Source organism: Lissotriton helveticus, chromosome 7 (assembly GCF_964261635.1).
Source record: "Lissotriton helveticus chromosome 7, aLisHel1.1, whole genome shotgun sequence".
Lineage (NCBI taxonomy): Eukaryota > Metazoa > Chordata > Amphibia > Caudata > Salamandridae > Lissotriton > Lissotriton helveticus.
This window is the reverse complement of record NC_136068.1, coordinates 1,169,575,226-1,169,600,709: the sequence shown is the minus strand read 5'-3', so window position 1 is coordinate 1,169,600,709 and position 25,484 is coordinate 1,169,575,226. Positions and strand designations below refer to the sequence as shown.

The 25,484-nt window shown below is 47.5% G+C and overlaps 1 protein-coding gene across 3 annotated transcripts in view; it reads left to right on the top strand.

Moving 5' to 3' along the window:
* The window catches only part of CEP112 (centrosomal protein 112), a 2,313,552-nt gene that overhangs the window by 1,277,874 nt on the left and 1,010,194 nt on the right, over positions 1-25,484 (top strand). For all 3 annotated transcript variants that reach the window (XM_078654309.1, XM_078654310.1, XM_078654308.1), the window contains one exon: positions 18,175-18,282. In XM_078654309.1, coding sequence (XP_078510435.1) covers positions 18,175-18,282 — 108 coding nt within the window. The remainder of the gene's footprint in view (positions 1-18,174; positions 18,283-25,484) is intronic.

Here is a 25,484-nt window from a genome sequence, read left to right as displayed (position 1 = left end):
ACAACCATCTCTGCAGAGAATCATAACAAGTACTTTAACAGATAAAGCCTTTTTGGATTACCTGTGGCATCCTTTGATAGCGTGTGAATGTGTGCAATACTAGTCGCTCTTTGGTAATGAGGCGATGCAACTGCTACTGGTGAACACTTGTTTACTTCTAGTCATATGCCCCTTTGAATTATATGGATTGCTGTTTAAAAGTACTATGCATGCAGCACCACCTGGACTTTATTTGATTTTTATCAAGTTATGAGGATTCACCATTGAGTTGTATAGATGCCTATTTTAAGTGCTATGGAAGCAGCACCACCTGGACTTTATTTCACCTTTATTAAGTTATGAGGATTCACCATGTAGCCTAAGGAGCATTGACAAGCTTCTCTTGTTTCTTTCCAGGTATTGAGATTTTAACTGAAAACTGCCATTTCGGGACGGCTTTTGATTTTAAGACATTTAGAGGCTACTGGAAATCATTTAATTCTGGTCTTAGGTCTTTCATATATAATACCTAATGCTGCAACAACAATGAACATGAGAACAATGAATCAGCTTTGAGTTTATTTTACTGAGTCAGTCAATCCCCGAAGGACGTCTTTAGTTCACTCTAGAGCAGGAGCTCAGGTGCCATTTTCGTTCCTCGGAGCAATTTGTGTATAAGCTTTTTCAGAAGATCCATAGTGGGAAATGATTGTTTACAGCTTTGGGCAGTGAGGCGAGCCATATAGTTTCATACAATACCATACTGTCCTGCATGAGGAAAGAACAGCCAAATGGATGACCTCACGTTACGAATTTTTAAGAATCTCTTGCCGTAATAGAGCAGTTGCCCACAAAATGTTACAGACAACAGTGTTTGCTTACAGTGTAAACTTATTCGAGATAAACTGTTGCAATTTTTGGTGAAATTGAAATAGAGAGATTTGCAGCACAAATACATGTCTCAACACCTCACATATTCCCTGACCTACACTTCTGATAGAGACTACTAGCCGCAGATTCCTTCACGTAGAATTATTCCCAGGCATGAGACTGGATCCAGAAAACTTTTTGCCACAGAATCCCTGCGCGCCGGGGGCGGGACGACATCAAGCGACTCCACAAAAGACCTGCCCTTGCGCGCCTACGTCAGTTTTTTCCTTTTCCGCGTGCAACGCGGATCTGGTCCTTGCTACGGGCCTGTTTCGGGCCCCTTTTTTTCTCCATTCTTTTGGTGGAATAGTGTGTGAATGCCTTCGGGCTTCAAAACTTGTACGTTTTGGGGGCGTCTTATGTAGGCGACAGACCCGCACCTCATTTGTATGTGGTGTTTGAGGGGGGATCACGGCATCACCGACTGCGAGGCCTGTCAGCAGTTGAAGCCGGAGTCGCGGCGGGAGCGCCGCATGAACCGTCTCTTGGCGCGTCCCTCCAGGTTGACATCCTCCCCTCCGTCTGCTTCGGTGGACGGCTTCAGGTTCAGCCGTGGTCATCGTCCTCGCCCTTCTCCGATCTCACGTGAGCGTCGCTCCCCGGTGGGTAAGTGTCGCAGTTTGTCCCTGGGGGCTGGGTTCCTGCCTACCGGTGCGTGGACTCTCCGCGGGTGATGCGGCCCCACGTGTCATCCTATCCACCGTTTCCTGGTGTTGGGGCGTCGTGAGTCCAAATGGAAACATACGCGGCGGCTTTGCAGGCCTTGCTGGCGTCTCCCCCTCTTTCCCTTCCTTCCCCTCCTGGGGCGTCGGTGGACCCCTCGCCTTGCGCAGGGCCCTCCGCGGCACAACCGGTGGCTCTGGCGCCGACTGGTTTGGATCCAAGCTGGGAGGGTGTTTTGCTGTTGGGGTGCAGCTCCTCTGGGGCACCTCCTTCAGGCCACGGAGTCTCTGCCTCGCTGCAAACTCCTGTGGGAGTCCCTGTGGTGTCGCCGGAAATCGCCGGGGCTCGGGTCGCATCCCCAAGCCCCTCTCGTTCCCTTGGCAAGGTGGTCCTGTCTAAGGCCAAGGTGACGCCTCTACGGCGCCGGCAGCAGCTGGACCGTGTGGAACCACAGGGGTCGGTGAACCCTTCTCGCCCCTCTCCGATTCGCCTCCGCCCTCCAGAGGCTCTTGGCAGGGCTCCGTCCTCCTCCGCCTTATCATCCTCCTCCTCCGTCCCCTCCTCAGTGATTCCTGAGTCGGGTTGATTCTGGGCCTTTTTAGGCCGTTTGTTCTAGCTATGGAGTACGTTTTCTGGCCATTGCACCCTTCTTGGGACTTTGGCATTGTTGACTGCTGGACGGCCCTTTTTGTGTATTATGTGTTGGAATTGTTGCTCAGACTTGGCCCTGAGATTAGGCCTTCTGCTTGCTTGGGCTGCTTGTCAAGCCTTCGCGGGTGTTTTTTTCCCTGTGGCTCTTTTGTTTGTTCCTCTGCTGCGGAGGTTCTTCCAAAGAGAGGTGTGGTGCCGCGGCCAGGGCGACTGACGCTGGAATCTGGGGATCAGGGTTCGATCCCCGGCTCCGGCGGCAGGTTAGCCCAGCACCATGCGACTCTGGGCAATAGCTTGCTTAATCTTCCCGACGGCCCCCAGCGCCTAGAGACCCTAACGGGTGATTGTGCGCTATACAAATGTGGATTATTATAAAGAGGGTTCCCATATTTGGGACTTTTTGTACCCTAGGTGGGGTAGTGGTAGCGGTCATATGGCTTGCGCTCTGCTTAGGGGGCCTGGTAGCCTTAGGGTGCCTGTTCTCCATGGCGTTGATGTAGGTAGCTTTTGCTTCCTGAGGTTGTGTGCGTGGCCACTCGTGGTCTCCTCCTCTCCCTGCTCCTGCCCTGAGGTCTGGGATGATCCTGTATTCTCCCTTGCCAGGCGCTGCCTCCTCGGCCTTGGGCTGTTCTTGCTTCTGGCGGCTTGACTACCGCGCTGTTATGGCTGGCAGGTTGCTCTCCATCTGGAGTGGGTTCGCCTTCCTTTCCCTCGTTTCCTTGGGTCCTCTAGGCTTTGTCTTCCGCTTGGCATGGGGCGGCAGCTGGTTGCCTTGTGGGGGAATGTGTGCTTCTGTCCTCTCCGACCTTGCCCTTGGTTCCTTTGCTGTGAGGGTATGGGCCTCTTCAGCCTTCTTCTTCTCCCTCCTACGTCCTCTTGGCGTCAGCGGGGTTCTGCTCGTGGGGGTTCTCTTGCCAGGGCCCGACAGGGAACCCTATCCGGCCCTGGCAAAGTGCTCGGCCCCCCCCACTCTGGGGTTGGAGGTGCCGCCGAGCTCTTTGCCGGGGCCGGTTTTCGGCCGATTTTGATACAGGGCCGATTTTGCAGCCATGCTGCAAAAACGGCCCTGTAACAAAAACGGGCCCCAAGGGCCCAAAAACGGCCCCCACCCGTGCGGCGCACCGGGGGATTGCCTGGTGCCCGCTATGGCCAGGACGGCCCTGTCCCTTGCCTGGCAGGGACGAGGTACTACCTGGTCCACGGAGCTGGTCCCCTGTGGGCCCTCTGTTCTGTATTGGCTGGTGGGGTCCTTTTGTAGACCCTCCTTCCCAGGGGGTATTGCTAGGGTATCTATTCTTCGTGAAGGAATCTGCGGCAAGTAGTCTCTGTCAGATGTATGAGTTACTGACCTTCGATAACGATGTATCTGGTAGAGGCGAGTCTAGCCGCAGATTCCTTCACGGCCCGCCCTTCATTCCCTATTCTGCGAGGACCCTTGGGTTGGTCTTCGGTACTCGCCTCTCGTGGGGGGCTGTATCTCTTGTGAGTGCCTTCTTGTTCTTGATTGGTGATTCCGTCTGAGGGCGGTTCATTCCTCCTTGGTTCTTTGGAGGATGGGGTTCCGGTGCTCCGGTGCCCTGCTGCTCTGGCTACTCCGGGATTTGGGGGATTGCTTTCTATCGCTGCCCTCCCCTTCCTTCCTTCGCTATCCTCTGATTAAGGGTCATATGGTCATGTTCTGCCCTTGTCCCTTGTGGGTGGTTGCCCTTATGTTGGGGTGGCTTGGATGTTTGTTGTCCCTGTCTGCTTTGGGACTGGTCACCTTTCCTTGCTCAGGTTAGGGGTGGTGGGTTTCCTACGTGTGCCATGTCCTTACGCATGTTCCTTCCCTCCGGGGCACAGGGGTGGGAGGTTGTCTACGTGCTGGCAGGGTGGTGGCGCAGGGCTCTGCTTCTTCTTCTTCTTTCCCTGCCTTGGGTTCTGCGGTGTGACACTACTGTGGTGCTGTCTTTCCAGATTTTCTGCTTTTCGCACACTGTTCCCATGCTTCCACAGTTTTTTGTTTGGTGGTTCCGCGTTGTGGTACGGAAAAGTTCTCCGAAGAAAACTGACGTAGGTCCGCTGGGGCGGGTCTTATGTGACCTCGCTGATGTCACGTGCACGGACGACGCCTGGGCGGAGTCGCGTGATGTCATCCCGGCCCCGGCGCGCAAGGATACTGGGGCAAAAAGTTTTCCGGTTCCAGTTTCACACCTGGGGAAAATTCTACATGAAGGAAACTGCGTTCTAGAATCGTCTCTACCAGAATTATCGTTACCGAAGGTAAGTAACTCGTACTTTGTGCACCCAGTACTTAATTTGAGCTGGTGGGGACCACCAGCACGTATTTTTGGCAGCCGTCACTTATTTTTCTGCAGTAGATATTTACTGAGCATAAGAGAGGAAAATCAAAAGAAGCGGAAAGACGTGGAGGAGAAAGACGTAAAAAAAAAGTGAGAAAGCAGATGTGGGCGTGGCCAGCAACATGGCAGACTTGACACAAAGGCCGGAGCTCTGCCTGCCCAACACAGATCCGACCTGTAATCCTGCAACCTTCACTCGCTACACACACTACATACCTCCCTAAAGACTTGCGATACCTGGTAAAGAAGTTGAGGAGTGCAGTGCTGTCCTGGTTCACCGAGGAAAAGGCGGCAATAGATGCCTGCTGAGGACATGGCTGGAGAAGATGGCGCCTAACTCCGGGCCCGGTCTGGGAGCCTGATGAGGTGACCCGCTTGCACCCCTCGGAGGCTTCGGGTGAAGTGAGATAGAAGCTGATCCAGAGATTCTTGCACGGCGGTGGTGGCATACACTAGCAGAGGGGCTGCAGACACGCGGCCTCAGACCCGAATAGACAGTGCTCCCAGTGGGCTTCTGAGAGGGGAGAGCGCAGGCCTGATGATCCCCGTGGAGGCATAGTTATCTCCATAGTCTAGGATCGACACTGAGTGGCCTCAAACAGCCCAGTGAGTGGAGGCGGGGCAGATTGATGTGGATGCCAGCCGTACGCGCTCAGCGAGCTGATCCGACGTTGCTGCCTGCACGAGGGCACACGATCTGAGTGACGCAAGCTGGGGCAGACAAGCCTAGCGGTGTGCTGGAGACACAGTAGGGGCGGCTCCGGCCCATTGGAGGGAAGAGAAGCAGAGTCCAGTGCCAAGGTGAGCTCAGGGGGAAATCCTGATGGCCAGGTGGCAAATCAGTGGAACCTGGCCGTGCTAAGCTTTTGACTTGCACTCAGACGTATGAGTGGGGAGGTGGAGCTCGCCCACTTTAGGGAAAGGCCACCTGGAATGAGAGACTGAGGCTCTGGGAGAGGAAGTGCTAAGACCTCCCAGGAATAAATAAAGACTGCAGTCTCCCCACGCCTAAGAGGAGCTATCTACTGTCCAGTGAATACTGAGACTGCTGACCCTGATGGTGACCCCATAAAATACAGCCAGAAGAGACGGCCGGCTGAGGAGGGCAGTAGATATTGGTGGAAGTGGTTGGAGGTCCGGTACTGTGGATGGGTCCCCTCCTGGGGACAGTCTAAAAGAATCAGCGGTGCTGAAAGAAATGAAAGAGAAATTACGACCAACTACACCAGATGGAAGTGAGGAAGGATGAAGATCCAGGGCATGCCAGATGCCGAAGGGACAGTAAAAGAGCGCTAGTTGCTTATCAAGGCCGTTTTAACCCAGGCGGGGGTTTACTGCCTCTCAGCCTGGCACACGATGGGCCTAGGCTCTCATTGATTATCTAATCTTGTTGTTGGGATAGGGATGGGGAGTACATAGACCTCTCAAACTGTACCTGCTACAGCAGTTGCTGCCGGCGACCCAAATGTCCCAGGAGGCTTGAAAGGGAGCAGAGAAACAATTGGGCTGGCACAAGAAAATAACAAAGCAAAGCCCACTATAGGAGGATAGGAGACTACCAGAATTGGGGAAATTGAAGGGATCCAGGGATTGGGACTTAATAGGAATCTCCCCGATTGGGGACATAATAAAAGAAGGCTCCTTGATCTCGTTCGCAGCCTTGCAACATGACTACCAGATGGGTGAGAGACAAAGATATAAGTATATGCAATTGCAACATGCATGGGCGGCTGAGAGACTGGATGTGGTTGGAATCTCTGAATACGCGCCACTAAAGGGCAGACTCTTGCAAGATAAGATACCAGAGATGGCTGTATCTTGGACCTATAAGACTCTCATCAATAATGTCCTGGATAACCTAGTGGCCCTGAGAAGGACTTTGGGAAGAGGTCCTGGGAGAGCTAGAAGATATAGACTGGGATGCGGCCCTGATGCACCCAAGGGACATGGCAATCAAGCTGAGGCTGAGGTTAATTCAACTCAAAATACTACACAGAACGTACATAACCAGGTCCCGACTGCACAAAATGGGAAGGGCAGAGTCTCCAATGTGTCTCTGATGCCAGACGGCAAGAGGCATGTTTATGCATAAATTATGGGAGTGCACAAGAATACAGAGATACTGAACTATAATAATGAAGGAACTAGGTGAAGTCCTTGGGGTCCAGCTACCAATGGATGCCACATATGAACTACTAGTGATACCTTCCGACATAGACCTACCCAGACGGAGTCTTAGCTTGTATAGTTTAGGCTTGATAGTGGGCAAACGGGACATAGCCAAGAAATGAGGAGCGCCTGAGATTCGGATCCTCAGAGAGTGGAAAACTGGGATGGACATGTGTATAGGTGCAGAGCAGGTGACCTACAGAATGAGAGGGTGCCTGCTGAAATTTTTTAAGATTTGATACTACGGGTTTGAGCTTCAAGAAACACTGGGGGACGGGGGGGGGGGGGGCAATTGACGTAGAAGTGCCCTGAGAGGAGAGTGGTCCTATCGAACAGTCGCCCAAGGATGAGAGGAGAGCAGACCCTAGTGGTAATCCGTGTCCATAAGTAGTAATATGTTAAACCAACAAGAATGGTGCATTTACTGTAACTACATGAGTAATGTGTATTGCCTGTTGACCATAATTGTACCAAATGAAATTGAAGTGTCTTGTTAATCATGGAAAAGTTTCAATAAAAAGAGTTAGAAAAAAAAGTGAGAAAGCGCGAACTTGCAGGAGTGAAATAAAGGGGCAGGTAGTGTCTGGTAAATAATTAAGGAGGCACAAGGCAGTTTCTCAATTTTCAAAGTTTCTCAACCTTGGTATTCAGAGCACTGACATTTAATTGCATCAGCCCTGGACTTCATACCAGATATTCGGGCACCGGCAAATTACTAGTTAAGTGCTGCCGGTGTGTCGTAGGACTGCAGTGGTGTTATTGAAACAAGGAAAAAAGTGAAGATGAAAATTAGGAACATATAGCTACTCCTTGATTTTTATCTTGAAATCGCCCATATGTCTCTACTGCAAAAATAATTGCCTCTTATTTGTTCACGTGTTAACTGTTCTACCCCATCCTCGGTCAGATGCTTCAGAAGATCACTCCTTTCGTCCTTCATTATCTTGCTTACTTTTTACAACTGTTCCTCCTTTCAAGGCCTGATGATACCCTATTTCCTGTGGAAACACTTCGTTATACTTGAATCATCTTCAAATGTATCCACAGGGTAAATCTACTACATTTCCCTTCGTCTCCAAAAAGCCTCAACTGCTTTTCCTCTTTCTTTTGTGGCTGCTACACATTTGTGCCACTTGAAATGTCTGCCTTCTTCTCATAAACTTGGATGGCTTCAGTGCTTAATTTGAGCAGGTGGCTTCAGGTGCTCGGCTCCGACACTTAATTGTAAACACCCGGCGCTTGCAAAGGTCTGCCACAAGGTGGCCCTGTCTGGCTAATTTAAAGATGACCAAACCAACAGGTAATTATTATTTCAATATACATTAAAAATGAGTATGACTTGTGTCCCAAGCCATTCCTATATCTTTGGGGGCCTGAAATAGTCTAAAATTACAATAAAATACTGGTCAGCAGAGGGGCAGTGTTGTTACCAACTTTAGGTCCAGTATTGACCAATTCATATTTTAAGTCTGAAATGTGGAGGGGCAGCAATGTGTCTCAATAACATTACTTTGCTCACTCATAACACTGAACACGTCGTGTCAGTAGGGGAATTCCGTGGCTCGACTAAATATGCTATTGTAATGCAATTCGTTTTTTACGTGCGGTTTGGACATAAGTGCAGTAACTATTGGATTCTGGTGCATTTGCGCATTCACATTGATTTAATTCCAAAAACTGTTGAAAAACGTTACATTTAAAAGTGAAAAGCAATTAAATGTTTTACCAATAGCTGGGAGTGAGAAACAAGCAAGTATTCTGTCTAGCTCTATATGTACCGTTTATTTCAAGTGAACAAAAATGGTGATTACCCTTGATTGAAAAAGGCTGTCTAAGCCAAAACGAGTCTCAAAATTATGTGACCGCAGTATGGCCTGAAGAATAAAAATATGGATTTCACACAGTCCTCGAGTGCAGATTCTCTTTTAACAAAGAATATATATATATATATATATATATATATATATATATATATATATATATATATATATATATATATATATATATATATATATATATATATATATATATATATATATATATATATATATATATATATATATATAAATATATTATCTACTGGTCGCCAGTAGATAATCGTTAGGACCTATTTTCCATAGGAAAAGCGTTTTTTCTTTTCTCAATAACTTTGGCGCCGGTTGATGAATCTTTGCAAAATTTTCAAAACTAGTGGCCCGCTTGAAAGTTTGGGGGTGATTCGCCAAGCAGGGGCAGTTAGAAAAGGGAGTCCCAAAACGTGTTTTCTCCATGTTATTTTCCATAGGAAACTTTAGACACGGCTACAGCTCGAACTGCTAAACGGAATTACACCAAATTCGTTCAAAAAGGTAGCCCTTGGTTTAGAAAGAGCCCTTTTTGTTAAATGGTGTAAATCTGTTCAGTAGTTCCTGAGAAATTAAAAAAGGAGAGGTCAGAAAATCAATTTCCCAAAGGAAACTTTAGACACGGCTACAGCTCGAACTGCTGAATGGAATTACACCAAATTTGGCAAAAAGGTAGTGCTTGGTTCAGGAAGCGTACTTTTTTTGAAATGGAGTATCTGTGCATTAGTTGCTGAGAAAATAAAAAAATAAAAGTTTTGATATCTAGAGGCGCGGTGGATCCGCGGACCCTCTCGACGAGGAGCTTTATTCTAATTGGCTGTCAACACTCCAAACCAGGAAGTGTTGGTAGCCATCCGAATCACCAGAAAACAGGGAAACAAAGGTGAAAAAAAGAAAAGGGGGCAGGGTAAAAACACCCTGACCCCCTAGGCCTGCTCAGGGGGTCCCACAACGACCCCCAGGGCCAAAATAAGCATTTTTTTTTAATTGGCGAGATTCTCGCACCCAGTGCGAATTACAGCCCAAAAAAAAGTCCCGTCCCCCCTCCCCAGCAGCCCTTAATGGCCCTGGGGAACGCCACCCCCCAGGGTGCAGTGTCCCGGGGTGCCCACCCCCGGGATACTGCTGTTTGCTATGGCAGGGCGGGTGTATGGCTCCCGCCCTGTCATAGCAAACCCTGGTTTGCTACATTGAAGCGAGAGCAGGCAAACCTGCACTCGCTTCAATGAAGCAAAGGAGAATTGATTTTGAGAAAAGGGAGCTGCATGTCAGCAGCTCCCCTTGCCTAAAAGCAATGCCGGCTCCCGCAGGAGGTGGGGAGCCGGCTGGACCATGGGGGCATTGGGGCTCCCCCACGGTCCCCAACGATGAGGACAGGCCCTGGGTGATGGGGTCCCCCGTCCCTGGGGCCATGAGTGGCGTAGAAGGGGGGCCCCGTACCTGAATTAACTATAAAAAATTTAAAAAGGTACAGCCTCGGGATGGGGTCCCCAGGGCTAATAGAGTCCTCAGGAGGTGGGCCACGCAGCCCCCTCCTACATTTAAAAAAAATTATGGCCATGCCCAGGGGATGGGGTCCCCGGGGCCTGGAATTGGCCACTGGAGGGGGGCCACGCAGCCCACTTTCTGTTTATATTTTGTATTTATTTATTTTTTAAAAGGGGTCAGGCCCTGGGGGATGGGGTCCCCAGGGCCCCCTTTCTAAATTGGGGAATTACTTCCCTTTCAATATTGGGGGTCCATGGGGGCCAATCTAGCCCACCAGGTACCTCCAGTAAGCGCCACAGGCCTGCGTTGCATTGAGGTGGTCCAGGCCACGCCCCTTTTTACACCTCTCTGCAACGCAGCTCTGTGGCGCTTACTGGAGGTACCTGGTGGGCTAGTGTGACCCCAGGGACCCTCAGGATTCAAGGGGACTTAATCCCCCAACTTACAACGCACCAGGGGGCGTGTTTGCAGAGTGGTGGAGAAAGGGCTTCCTGGAGGTAAAAGGTAGGCTAATTGGCCCCTAAAGGACCCCCAGCAGTGAAGGGGACTTCAATCTCCATCCAAGAGTGTGCCAGGGAGCGCGTTTGTAGTGGTGGGCAAAGTGGGCCAGGCCTAGTATAAGTACTTACCAATGCTGCTGTGTTGGACTGACTGGAGGTAATAGCTTGGGAAGTTGGCCCCCAAGGATGGGATTGCTAAGACGTCTTCGGAGGCCATGGCCCCCTTTCTCTACCAGTCTGTAAACATGCCTCGTGGCAGTGTACATGGGATGAAGTCCAATTTAGACCTGATGGAGTTTTGGGGGCTAAGAATCCCTTCTGGTACCGCCTGTAAGTCCTACACACTGATGACATCACTGATGACATCATCCATGTGCTAATTTCATGCATCTTCTCACACCCTAATATAATTTTTTGATACACCCACTCTAAATTACAGACTGCCATTCTTAAAACATTAGACACTCCAACACCAATAACTGCATACCCACTCACTGATTCTTAGATCTACACACACATCCACTCACTCACCCGTACAGTCACTCATATTTACGGTCACTCAGTACAGGACTATCATATGCACTCATACACCTATATAGACACACACCGCCACTCATCCATAGAGGTACTCACACTCCTAGTCAGTCATGCAAATAACTGATCACACTCCCATTTACTCACCTATACAGTTATACACACACCAGCTCACTTACTCATACAAATACTAGCACATTCTTACGCTGTTATACAATCACAGATACAAGCACACACTCATCCATACAGCCACTCTCACAATCACACACTCTCACTTATAGTCGTTTATATACTCTAACACACATATATACTGCCTTTCACACATGTAGTTACTCACACATGTACCACTGAGAAATACATTCACTCACTAACACACCCATACACACACTCACCCACCCATACAGTCCATCACAGATTCACTCTTGAAACCATGCACCCAGTGAATCACCCACTCACACATCTATGCACAGAGTCACACACACCCCACCCACACAAACACAAACACACACTCAGGCATCCATACAGATACTCAGACAACCAATCAATAACTCATATAGACACTCATGTAGCTATTCACAAACCCATGCACCCGCTTACACACTAACAGACAGACGGATACAGACAGTCTCTAACCCATGCATTCAGTAAGATATGTTTAATGACTGACTTATAGAGTCAGTCATGCACCTACAAAATCATCCACTCAGACACTTATACACCCACTCATTTTTCAGTATGCCTTTCCCTATATATATTAAACATATTTAAACTTTACAGAAACACACAGTTACTGGATGATGTCATCAGTGATGTCATTTGAGATATCATCAGTGATGTCATGAGTGATGTCACTGATCATGTCATGAGTGATGTAATATGTGACGTCATCAGCAGTGCATTGTGCTGAACTAACTATAACAGGGGAATTTCACTGGTTTTGTACGAGTGAAATGTCCAACTAATTATAACACCCCTGAAACCTATGGTTTTTCAGTGCATATATATACATATACATACACTGGAAAAAGTTACAGGAGCGTTATAGTTAGGCTGACATTTCACTCCTACAAAACCAGAGAAATTCAACAGTTATAGTCTGCTGAGCTAACTACAACTCACACCCCCGCAATGCACTGCTGATGAGGTCACATAGTACATCACTCATGGCATGGTCAGTGACATCACTGATGACACCTCAAATTACATCACTGATGATATCATTCACATAATCTCGGATGCACCTACTCACACCCAAAAAACCTTTCATACACCCATTCCAAATTTCAGACTACTATTCTTGAAACCATAGACACACCAATACCAGTTAGTACTTACCCACTCACTGATTCATAGGTCTACACACACATCCACTTACTCACCCATACAGCCACTCATACACACAGTCACTCACCTATACAGCCACTGATATATCCACTCGTACACCCATACAGACACTCACACACCCTCTACCCCCTGCGACAAAACTGCGGGTGTATCAATAGGGCCACGCATGCCCACATGGGCAAAAAACCCTTTGCTCAAATCATGGCCATTGTTGATGTAAATAGCCCACTGGGGCGGTTTAGTGTCAATAAAGTTTTACAAGTTGTTCAAAACCAGATAAAATGCTGTAAAGCACACTTGAATATGACGAAATAATAGTAATGTTTACTGGATACATTAACTTTCATTAATAAATTATTGATTTAAAAGAATGTGTTAAGGACAGTGCTGGGTGTCAGCATCAACATACCAATAAAGTGTTTTTCATTTGAATCTAGTAACATATGAGCCTAAATAAACGCACTAGTGAAATGTATCTGGAATAGGGAGATTTTTCTATATGTATCAATATGAAACTTTATTAACCAAGGACATGCATTTAAGGTATTCGACAACCACTGCAAAATTAAATGCGGTCTTGCTCTATTCGAAATGTTATGCACTTGTAATTTATTTTTTACATTTTTATGTAATTTTATTTACCCAAGTAAGATTTGTTGTGAAAAGAAAATAATGGTACCACCAAGATTTTGGTCTATGAATTTGTGTTGAAAATATTATTTTAAATGAATTCACAATCAGTGTGTAAATATAAATGTACTGCATCATTTAATATGGTATTTTATACCTTTTTGTTAAAACTAGTACACGTCTGATTTCACTTTTTGGATCACGTGGTGTAATTTAAATGCAGCAAAGGAGGTGTCACATTATTCCTGAGCAAGGAGCCGGGAGCTCCGAAACGCGTTGAGTTTGTGAATTGCTGCATTAAATCACTCTTCCTGAAGCAGAGCTACAGAGTTTTTGGTCTTTATTTACTCGACACATTGTTGGAGATATAAGATATATATATCACAGTGTCGGTTGCCACTGGTTAGTTATAGCTAGGTCAGCTGGTACATAGGAAAAGCGTGTTTTTGTGTTGATAATATTTTTTACCAAGTTTGACAAATTGTACAACACTTTCCAAAAAGGTGCTACTTTTGTTTGTGCAGTGAAACGTTTTGGAGTAATCTGTCAAGCAGGGGCTAAGAAAAAAGGGGGGGTCCCAGAACACAAAATCCCTAGTCTTTTAAACATGGACGTTAAAAAATATTTAAAAATAGAGTGTTCTGATTGGGCCAAGGGCTTTATTTTCCTTGGGCCATCTTGCTCCAGAGGGAGTCAGACTTCAGCGGGAGCAAGCGCTCTGATTGGCTACCACTAACATTAGAAATATTTTTTGGGCAGCTATTACAGAACTCAGAGGTTAGTTCGTTGTCTGAAGTGAAAAATGAAGAGTAATATAAGGGGGCTGGGTAGGATACCATGACCCCATATTCCCCATGGGAAGGACCCAGAGGAAACCCCCCTGGGGCCAAAACAAAATAGTCTGCAAAGATTGCCACAATCCTGCAGGATCGACCAAAAAAAACCCGTAAAGTGGCAGCCGGGCCATCTTCATTAATTATATGCCCTGGTGAGCCCACTTCCAGGGCTGTATTCAATATGAGGATTGGCCCCCGCCATTAAAGGCCCGGGGGAGTCCACCCCCGAGTCTGAATCATGAAAAAAGCTTTAAAAGCCCTGGGGAGCCCACCAAGGGACCCAAATCTGCATATAAGGGGTAGGAGGCCACGCAACCTCCCCGTCCCAGAGCCTTCAGAGGCCCCGGAACCCCATCCCTTAGGGCCAATTTCAATAATAAAGGGCAGGGTGCCCTCCCTGAGCCATCACAGGCCCGGGGGAGCCCGCCCTGGGTTAAAATTAATGTATATGGGAATGAAGCAGTGTGGCTCTCCTCCCTGAGCCATCAAAGGCCCCAAGAAACCCATTCCCGGAGCTGAATTGTCAAAAAATGGGGAGAAGGGGCACACCCCTTTTCCCTGAGTTATGACAGGCCCCGTGAAGCCCACCCTGGGCCGAAATGTTTCAGGATTGGGAGCCCCCCTGCCTGGGCCTCTAATTTGAGATGGCATCAGTGATATCATAAATGATGTCATCAGTGATGTAATATGTGAGGTCATAAGCAGTGCATGGTGGGGGCCCAAGTTATAGTAAGCTGTCGTAACTATAACTGGTGAATTTGTTTGTTTTTTGTTAATAACATTAATGTTGTTACTGACATATTCACCTAATTATAACGTTACTTTAGATATATATATATATATATATATTTATATTGCATTATGCAATATCTATATAAAAATGCATCTCTAATTTCTTTATAATCTACGACTTGTGACACACAGTCACCATTTATAAAGATATGACATCAGACCTCAACTGTAATAGCTTATTACAATCGAGTTCTGACCTCACAATGCCTCCTTCCAGAGGCAGCAGCCAAGAGGAAAGGCAGATCAGGTCACTAAGCACAATTTAAAGCATCTGTTTAAAGCAACAAAAACAAAAGGTTGCTTTTCTTTCTTCTGCTTTGTTGTTGTTTTTTTATTTGTTTTTTTTAACTGCAATGCCAAGCAGGAGATAGTTATCTATGGCCTCATGTTCATTTTTTGCACTCCTTGGGAAATTATTGAATATTTAGATTGTTTTCTACATGTTTCCGCTGTGCCTTTAAAAAAAAAATTAAATGACTTCTTTCGACTGCGTCTAAAATGTTTTTTCAGCAACTGGTTAACTTTTTGATGTGTTCACTAGTGATTCTATTTTTAGTCTTCATGTTTTCAAGCATGCAGCCTCTTTCCTAGAACGAGCAATGCACAATGGAATAAAGTGGTTTGTGTGAAGGGTGATGTTGTGACAATGTATTATAAGGGATAAAGTACTCCCTGTAATACATGATAAGGATATTGCAGGTCACCTGAGAGTGCCATACCATATTATAGAACTTAGCCTTCAGCCTCGTTCCACTATGTGGCCATGGGCATTCTTAGTGACTTGCAATAGCCTTATAATGTATAGCATGGGGATACTTTATCCCATATACATTTTACCCAGTGGCGGTCAACACTGGATGGTTACAGTTAGGACCACGTTCCATAGGAAATAGATTTTTTGGTTTGCTAATAACTTTAGTACCCTTTGACTAGTTCTCACAAAACTTTCCACAAAAGTCTCATCCACCTCTGCTTCTTTTTGGAACATTTCTGAGTGATCAGTTAGCGTGGGCTGAGAAAAAGGGGGTGTCCAAAACAAATTTTCCGCATGCAATTTTCCACAGGAAAATTAAACAGTGAGACCTCAAAAACTACTTACACCAAATTTGACAGAAAGCTAGATCTTGATCTAGAAAGTGGGCTTTTTGTGATTTGGTGAAAATCCGTTCCGTATTTTTTGAAGATTTTAGGTTAAAAATGTAAGTATCTTTCTATCCTCTGGAAAGGGGGTTCCCGGTCTCATTAAATGACTTGGGGGCCTTCCCCAAATAAAAAAAAAATATATGCATTAATGTGAAATAAGCAGAGTAGACGCTTGTTTCACATTAACTGCTCCTGCTGGGTATAACCTCATAATGCTCGGCAAGGGCTTTTATTTTATTTTTAAAGTTTATGTATGCTTGTGGTGCCTCTTGAAGGGGCAGGAGCACCACCAAACTTTTTCTTTAAATGTTGTGGGTGGCTTGAAGGAGTGCAAAAGCCCCCAGTAACATTTTTATTAAAAGTTGCAGTAAGTCTCCTAGGTCATTGGATTCCTGACCCATGGATGGCTGAAAATATTGTTTAAAGCACCTCCTAGCTGGAACATATGCTGTTAAGCTGGAGTGCTGGGACCGCTTTTGGTTAGTCCTATGGCTGTACTTTGTGGCTTGAAGAAAGTTAAAGAAAGACTCAACACACGTTTATCATTGCTTTGTAGAAAATTATTTTATTTAAAATGTTTGTGTCAGTGATTATTATTGGTTGTTGCAATGTATATACATGGAAATACATTGCATTATAGTTAATGATAAATTGCTATGTTGATTTATTGACAAAGATAATAAGTCTGCTTTATATATGTGTTGATGTTCTGACTCCTTGATAAATCCATCAGGCCTAATTTGTATAATTTGGTGTTTTGACCCTTTGATAAAGCCAGTAGGCCTGCCTTACTTAAAATGACACCCTTTATATTGTTAGATGACAGTCGGCCATTCCATCTGGCCCTGCTCCCAACCCTAAGCCACACAGAGTGATGGACCTCTTACTTTAATTTAAAAAAAAACTATAGAAAATCACTTAAAAAAACAAAGAATAAACGAATGTTATAGTTATGTGTAAATGTCAGTAAAAACATAATATCTTACCACTGAAATTCACCAGTTATAATTATCTCAAGTAGCAATAACTTGTGTCCTAAAGTAACTATAACTCACGGACCCCCATGCACAGCTTATACCCTCATATAATACATCACTCATGCCATGTTCAATGACTGCATTGATAACATCCTTAATGGCATCTGAAACTAAATAATTGATAACACCCTGCATGGCAATCTTTGGGAAGGATCAGGAAATCTGGTCCAGTGAGTGGTGGCCGTCCGTGGTCGGGGAGTGCCCTTGCCCGGCCTCCCATGGGAAAAACTTGGGGATGATAGTGGATACTGCCCTCTCCCTAGATCTTCAGGTGAACAGGACTGTCTCCACCTGTTTCGGCATTATTAGGACCCTTAGGAAGATCTCCCACTATCTTTCCCCTGATGCACGAAAGCAGGCCATTATGGCATTAGTGTCTTCTAGACTGGAGTATTGCAATGCCCTTTACATGGGCATTAACAAGAGCCTTATCCACCGGCTCTAAATGGCACAGAACGCGGCAGCAAGGCTGGTGCTGAATCTTCCTAGACATAATTCAGCCAAGGCCGCGCTTAGTAGCCTGCACTGGCTTCCGATGGACCGCAGGATCACTTTCAAGCTCCTGTGTTTGATCCACAAAGCTTTTTATGATGCCGGCTCTGAAGACATCAAGTCGCTTGTCCAGCATTATGCCCCCAGTAGACCCCTTCGATCTTTACATAAAAAACTTCTTCTTGTTCCTAGGTTTCAGAAGGTCAAATGGGGTGGCAGAGCCTTCTCCACGGGCGCGCCCAAACTGTGGAACTTTCTCCCTCTAGAGATCTCCGGCCAGGACTCTCTTTTGTTATTTCGCAAAGCCTTAAAAACCTGGCTTTTTTCCTGATACTTTTGCTTAAGCTCTATTTTTCCTGTGTTCGGTTGCTCCGCACCAGCGCCTTGATGTCCTTGGGCTAAGTCTGCGCTTTACAAGACTACATTCATTCATTCATTCATTCATTCATTCAATAGCACACCTCTGTATTTGTTTATATTCAAATAAATGGTCAGTGCTTTGAGTTTAAGGATTCCCATATTACTTGGAACCAAATATTGTTTTAAAACCCTTTATAATCTTGGAATCTTTATTACATTTTTTGGATGCCACTATAAAAACTGGACCTACTTCATTAAAATAGATTTCGATTTCTAAACTTTTTCAGTTAGCATTCTCTAAAGTTTCAGATATTATAACGCAGTGGACAAATACTACTGTAAATATATGGGTATGATCCCCAAACATCTTATAAATTATATATCATCAGCTTAACACTATTTGTAAATGTAACTCGAAACTCTTCTTATTTACTTTGAAGATGGGAAAAGTTGAATCTGATCTAACCAGATCAAAGTCTCTTCGTGAGAAGCAAGCCAAAGAGTTTTCATTACAACTGGATGAGATGAAGCAAAGATATGAGAAACAGGTTAGTCTACCACTTTTCTTCAATATCTTGATGCTAATGTATTCCTTTGTCTACTTATAATATTTTACATTTTAAATTTTTTGTATTTTAATAATTGACCAAAAATTCTACTTGTCAGTTTCTCACTTGGGCTTTGTTTACCATTCTGAAAGTGTTTACGCTGTCCCACCAGAGATAAGTTTACGTTGCAGATATATATATTTTTTAATTTATTTTATTGGTTTTCATTGAACAAACAACTGTGGGACTCAGCATATCAGGAGTACAGTACACTTCTCATTCCCTGTGCAGAACAAAATCAAAGGGTGGAATCTGAAAGAGACACGTTAGTGATAGATTCCTTACCTTAGAATATCCCCAGGCGTCAGACTGGATCCGGAAAGTTTTTCGTCAGCAGTACCCCTGCGCGTCGGTAGGTGGCGTTGTACGGCTCCACGTCCGTCGCTGGCGTCACGGAGACTACTTAGGCGCCACTCATGCGCGCTGACGTCAGTTCTTTCTTTTTCCGCGCCAGTAAGCGCAGATCCGGTTAGAGCACGTACCTTAGTCACTTTTTGACTATCTTTTTGAGACTTTTTTCTCCTGCCAGTCTACACTGGTACACGTAGGGATGCCTGGTTTTAAGTCTTGTGGGGCCTGCCGCCGCAATATGCCAATGGCGGACCACCACGACCTCTGTCTCTACTGCCTGGAGTACGACCACGACTCTCGGTCCTACATGGACTGTCTGCCATGGCCCTGAAGGCCTTAAGGGAGCAATGCTGGAACCCTCGCGGACCACCATCATCGCTCCTCGGGCTCCAAGTCTTTACCCTCGGATTCGGGTAATAGACGACACAAAAAGAAGTCGAAGAAGCGTTGTCGCTCTCCGAAGTCCTCCAGTCGGTCCCCGGATGCGGACAAGCAGTACAGGGGTTCTGCCCCTGTGGCTCCTTTGGAGCCCGGGAGTCCCGCGACCTACCCACCTTATCCGGGTCCATCGGTGACTCCTGAACAGGTGCAAGAATTTCTTGCTACCAAGGACCGCCTGTTTAGGCCTCGGGCTCCCGGCAGTGCGCCCTTGGGCCCCGTGTCAGGATCCTGTCGAGCCGTCAGCTGCTCCGGCCCCGGCGCCGCAGCATCCTGTGCCGCTGGCAATGGCCATGGCTCCATAAGGTCCCACGCAGCCAGCTCTGGCCTCAGCGCCACCTTCGGCACCGCCTCCGACGCCGCAGTGGATACCATTTGTTCTGCCCTTGCCCCGGTTCCAGGACAATTTTGTCCCTATCTGGGATTCGAATTGGGACACAGCGCCGGTTCGGCGCCGTACCCGGCGCCGTTTGTTCCTTCCCTGGTCCCTGCCCTGCCGCTGCAGTTAGTACCGCATACAGCAGAGGTGGAGGACGACTGGGAGGGGTCCGAGGACCCTCTTGCTCGTCAGTGTGACTCTGAGTAGGACTGGGCAGACGACTTGGAGGAGGCCGACGGCCTTGATGTCTCCTCTGACCCGGGGTTTGCCTCTCCCCCGCCTACCATGGAGGGGAGGTTCCTGTTACACGGTGGTGCTCCGTCAGGCAGCTGAGATCCTCAACCTTGATCTCCCTACAGTGGCCCTAAAAACGAATCTCCTCACTGAGGTGCTCCAGATGGCGTTCACTTTATCGGAGCCATTTATTGACGCCCTCACTGACGTCTTACTGGGCACTTGGTCACGGCCATCCCCAGGGGCCCCTGTGGATAAGAACGTCGCCAGGCGTCATCGCCTGGCACCGGGTGACCCTGCTTTTCTGACCACTCATCCTACGCCCGAGAGCCTGGTCATCCAAGCTTCGATGTCCCAGAGTGCCTTTCCGCTGGATAAGGACTCTAAGAAGCTGGAGCAGTTCGGTGAGCGGTTGGTCTCTTCGGCCAGCTTAGGGCTGCAGTCTGTGAACACCGCATGCCTATTGGGACGCTATTCCCACGCGGTGGTGGATACAGTTGCACAGGTGTTGCCTCAGTGTCCTGAAGAGGTCCAAGCTGTGCTGTACCAAGCTGTTGCCAAAGGTAAAGATGCAGCTAAGTTCGCCATTCGGTGTGGTTTGGACACCGCAGACTCACTAGGTAGGGTAATTTCTACGACTGTGGCGCTTCGTCCCATGCCTGGTCAACATCTACCGGGTTCTCGCCAGATGTCCATAGCTTACTCATGGACATGCCCTTTGATGGCACTCGCCTGTTTGGCGATGAAGCCGACAGTGCGCTGGAGCGTTTTAAGGACTCTCGGGCTACGGCCAAGTCCTTGTGTCTCTCCATCATGTGCCCGGCCACGTCTACCTTTCATTCCTGTCGTGGCCACGGAAGGGGCCCCCTGCCCGCTCATTCAGTCAGAAGCCAGCGCAGCACCAAACTCAGCACGGGCGTGGGGTAACTCCCTCCCCTTCTAGTCCCCCCCCCCCCAGCCATGCCACCTCATGTTGGGGGATCACTTTGCACTTCTCCAACAGGAAGTCATGGACCTCTTGGCCACGGGGGCCAACAAGCGCGTTCCTGGGCCAGAAGTAGAATGTGGTTGTTATTCCCACTACTTTTTGGTCACCAATAAGGAAAAGGGGGCTAGCGCCCCATCTTGGACCTCGGGAACGTCAATCGGTTCCTCCGGAAGGAGAAGTTCAAGATGTTGACTCTGGCTCAGGTCTTGGCTGCCCTCGACCCTGGAGACTGGATGCTAGCATTGGACTTGCCGGATGCATATTTTCACATCCCCATCCTGCCGGCCTACAGGCATTACCTGCGGTTCAAGGTAGGCCAGGAGCATTTTCAGTTTGCCATGCTCCCCTTCGGCCTTACAAGCGCCCCTCGGGTGTTTACGAAAGTGATGGCGGGGGTCGCAGCTCACCTGCGCACGTCAGGGGTGTCAGTCTTCCCCTACCTCGATGACTTGTTGCTGAAGGCGGGTTCGCCCCAGGAAGTTGTCACTCACTTTCAGACTACGGCCGACCTCCTGCATTTGCTGGGGTTTTCCATCAATGTGCCGAAGTCGCACCTGAGTCCCTCTCAGAAGCTCCCCTTCATTGGGGTGGTTCTGGATTCAACGCGGTTTCGAGTTTATCCTCCTGAGCAGTCCGGGATATTCAGGCTATGATTCCGATCTTTCAGCCTCTCTCCTGGGTTTCAGTCAGGATGACCCTCCGGCTCCTGGGCCTGATGGCCTACTGCATCCTGCTAGTGCAACATGCCAGATGGCATATGTGGGCTCTGCAGTGGGACCTGAAGTTCCAGTGGGCGCAGCATCAGGGCAACCTGTCCGATCATGTCCAGATCTCGGAGGGCACTGCACGACAATTGCAGTGGTGGCTCACGAATCGCGATTGGGTCAGCGGCAGATCCCTCTCCCTTCCCCAACTGGAGCACACATTGGTGACGGATGCGTCCCTCCTGGGATGGGGAGGCTACTTGGGAGAGGCAGAGATCAGAGGCCTCTGGTCTCCGGCGAAGTCCCGGCCCCATATCAACCTTTTGGAGCTTTGGGCGATCGGACTTGCACTGAAGGCATTCCTTCCCTCTGTCCGGGGAAGTGTGGTGCAGGTGTTCATGGACAACACCACTGCCATGTGGTATTGCAACAAACAGGGCTGGGTTGGGTCCTGGGGCCTATGTCAGGAGGCTCTGCGCCTCTGGACATGGCTGGAACATCAAGGCATTACCTTGGTAGTTCAACACCTGGCAGGTTCTCTGAACGCCGGGCGGACAAACTCAGCCGCCGGTGCTTGATGGATCATGAATGGCGTCTGAACTAGGACGTGGTGCAAGGTCTCATTCAGCAGTGGGGAGAGCCTTGATTAGATCTATTCACCACCGAAGAGAACGCACAATGTCATCAGTTCTGCGCTTTGGCATTTCCAAGGCGGCACCCGCTCTGCAGCGCTTTTCATTGTGAGTGAGGTTGCGGTCTATTGTACGCCTTTCCGCCTATACCACTTCTGCCCAGAGTGCTGAAGAAGATTTGAAGAGACCGGGCCCAAGTCATTCTTGTGGCTCCTGATTGGGCACGAAGATACTGGTATCCCGAGCTACTCAACACGGCGATCGATCCTCCGAACCGACTGCCTCTTCGGGAGGATCTTCTGTCGCAGCAGCAGGGGAGGGTCCTCCACTCGAACCTGTCCAGCATCCACCTCCATGCGGTGACAGTGACAGCTTTCAATCTTCCTCCCGAAGTCTGTGATGTAATTCTGGCAGCCAGGCGTCCCTCAACTAAGACAGTATACGCCTACAGGTGGAACAAGTTTGTGGCATGGTGCACAGCAAAGTCTGTGGATCCCCTTTCTGCCCCTCTTTCTGAGGTCCTTCTGTTCCTGCTATCCTTGGCCCAGCAGGGCTTTGCTCTGGAGACTATCAAAGGTTATCTTTCGGCCATCTCCACCTTTCTAAGGCTTCCAGATCAGCCTTCCCTTTTTAAGTCTCCGTTTGTTAACCGTTTCCTGTGCCGTTCATTATGCCTCAATGGGACTTACACCTTGTCTTGACATATGTGATGTGCACTCCCTTCGAGCCCCTTCATAACTGTCCTTTGCGTCTTCTCAATCTCAAAACGGCTTTCCTGGTTGCTATCACCTCTGCTAGAAGAGTGAGTGAGCTCCAGGCTCTTTCTTCCAAACCTCCTTTCCTTTCTGTTCATCAGGACAAGGTGGTTTTTAGGACCCGTCCTTCATTCTTGTCTAAGGTGGTCACGCCCTTCCACATCGGGCAGACCATCACTTTCCCCACCTTCTTTCCGCCTTTGCATCCTTCGAAAGAGGAAGAGAGGCTCCACCGGCTGGACCCAAAACGTGCGCTCTCGTTTATCTGAAATGCACACAACAGTTCTGGGTGGATGACCAGCAATTTGTTGGCTAGATGGGCGCCAAAAAAGGTTGGGCCATGCACAAACGGACCATCTCTCTGTGGGTCGCTCTGTGCATCAAAGCATGTTACTCGTTGGCTAAGAAAGAGCCTCCTGTGGGAGTGCGTACCCATTCTACCAGGGCAACAGCAGCCACTAGTGCCTTGGGACACGGTGTTCCCTTGCGGGACATTTGTCAGGCAGCTACGTGGGCTTCGCTGCACACGTTTACCAAGCATTATTGCCTTGACAGTCAAGTCTGGAGAGACTGCTTCTTTGGCCGTTCTGTTCTCTGTTACTTTCTGGTGTAATCTTGTTCGCAGACCCACCACCGGGGTTCATATTGCTGGGTTATCTATTCTAAGGTAAGGAATCTATCACTAACAGTCTCTTTCAGATGCACAAGTTACTACTTGTATAACAATATATCTGTAAGAGACATTAGTTAGTGATAGATTCCTTACCGCCCCACCCATCCTCCCCGCTCTGCAATCTGATTTCTAGAGTTAAGGTCATCCCTTTCAGGGCTCTAGTTTCATGGCACCAGTGGTCAATTTCTTGCATGGCTCTGCGTTCCTGGCGTGGAAAGGTGTGTACAGAACTGACGTCAGCGCGCATGGGTGGCACCTAAGTAGTCTCCGTGACGTCATGTCGGCGCTTAGGACGCCATGGATGGACGCGGAGCTGCACAACGCCACCTACCGACACGCAGGGGTACTGCTGATGAAAAACTTTCCGGATCCAGTCTGACACCTGGGGATATTCTAAGGTAAGGAATCTATCACTAACTAATGTCTCTTACAGATATATCATTACACAAGTAGAAACTTGTGCTTTAGGCATTATTATAAGACAATACAAGTGACACGTCATCACGGTTTAAAATTGTACACTCCAGAATACACACCTCTCTCAGTATATAGACATCTGCAAATACCTTATGTTATAGTTGTACCCAATAAAAGAGAATATAGTAATCTCATTTACCATGTCAGGTAAAATTGTAGAGAGCCCTGGGTGTGCTAACTTCGTGTTGCATCGGGTGGCTCTGTGTCTATGTTTGCTGAGGTAATTTGGTAGGTGTTATATAGTTCCCAGAAGTTTTTAGGTATGCTACGTGGGGGGAGCAGTTCATGAATGATTCTGTCTGTGTGCTACAATATGTCATGTTGTTCTTCCACCGCTTGATCGTTGGTAAGGGGCCACAGGACCAATTGATCGCAACTCTGCGTTTAGCCATCAGCATTCCCATATCTACCAACCGTCGGGCCCCCTTTGGTATTGATTAGGAGTGACCTAATAGTGCCAGCGTGGGGTTTGGTTCCGAGGACATGTTGGTTATTTGGCTTAGTTCATTAAAAACTCGGACCCAGAATGCGTAAACGCCTGGACATGTCCAGGCCAAATGGAGAAAGTCAGCTAAGTGTGCTTTGCAGCTGTCACATGGTGTGTCTTCACGTAGCCTGTATCTGTGCAGTCTCTCCGGGGTGTAATATACCCTATTGAACCAGTCTGTGCCTCCCGTTAAGAGAGATGCCTTTGGTACTGGTGCAGCAGTTACGTTGCAGATATTTAAATTGTTTAAGTTGTAGTAAAGTCTTGAAAAGTTAAAGTCAGTAGGAATGTGTGTTTCTTATTATGATGAACTAAGATTATATTGCTTAAAATGCACTATAACATAGACCGGAATTATGTGATGCCTGTGTACGTATGGTGCAAAAAGAACAATTGATGGACAGAATGCAGAACAATGCCATACATTCACTCCAGTACAGAGATCTGGGCCTAAGTCCATCATTTTTTTTGCTCACTATGCCATTCCAGTTTGGACCCAGCCATATGCAAATCATTCTTGACCCTGTGCCCAATGGGAACAGTCCAGCCCGAACTGCCAGGCCAGGTCCTCCCTGGACTGGAAACAAGCACCCTAGGACCAGTTTCGGGGTTTCACCCCATATCAATTGTGTGTCTTTTGTGTACGTATGGTAGCACAAATTGGAAAAATGCAGATAGACACTCCCATTGCTCCGTGATTTCATTTCAATGTGTGTAAGCACCACGGAAATGTTTGCATGTATGCTTTAGTCTGAGGAAGCACTTAATGATTTCATTTTTCATTTGATACACATGATGTTTTTTTAGGCTATTCTCCGAGCAATTTTTCTGATCCATCACATTGTCTTAGAGTGGAGAAGTAACATCACTTACTGTTTGATGCAGTTATGACATTTCAGAAAATGACATCAGATGATCTTTGACCACAAATGTCATCACAGAAATATTATCTCATGCTACCTTTAACGCTTATGGAATCACAGAAATTGACTTCACAATAGTAAATGCAAACATGGGCTTACCC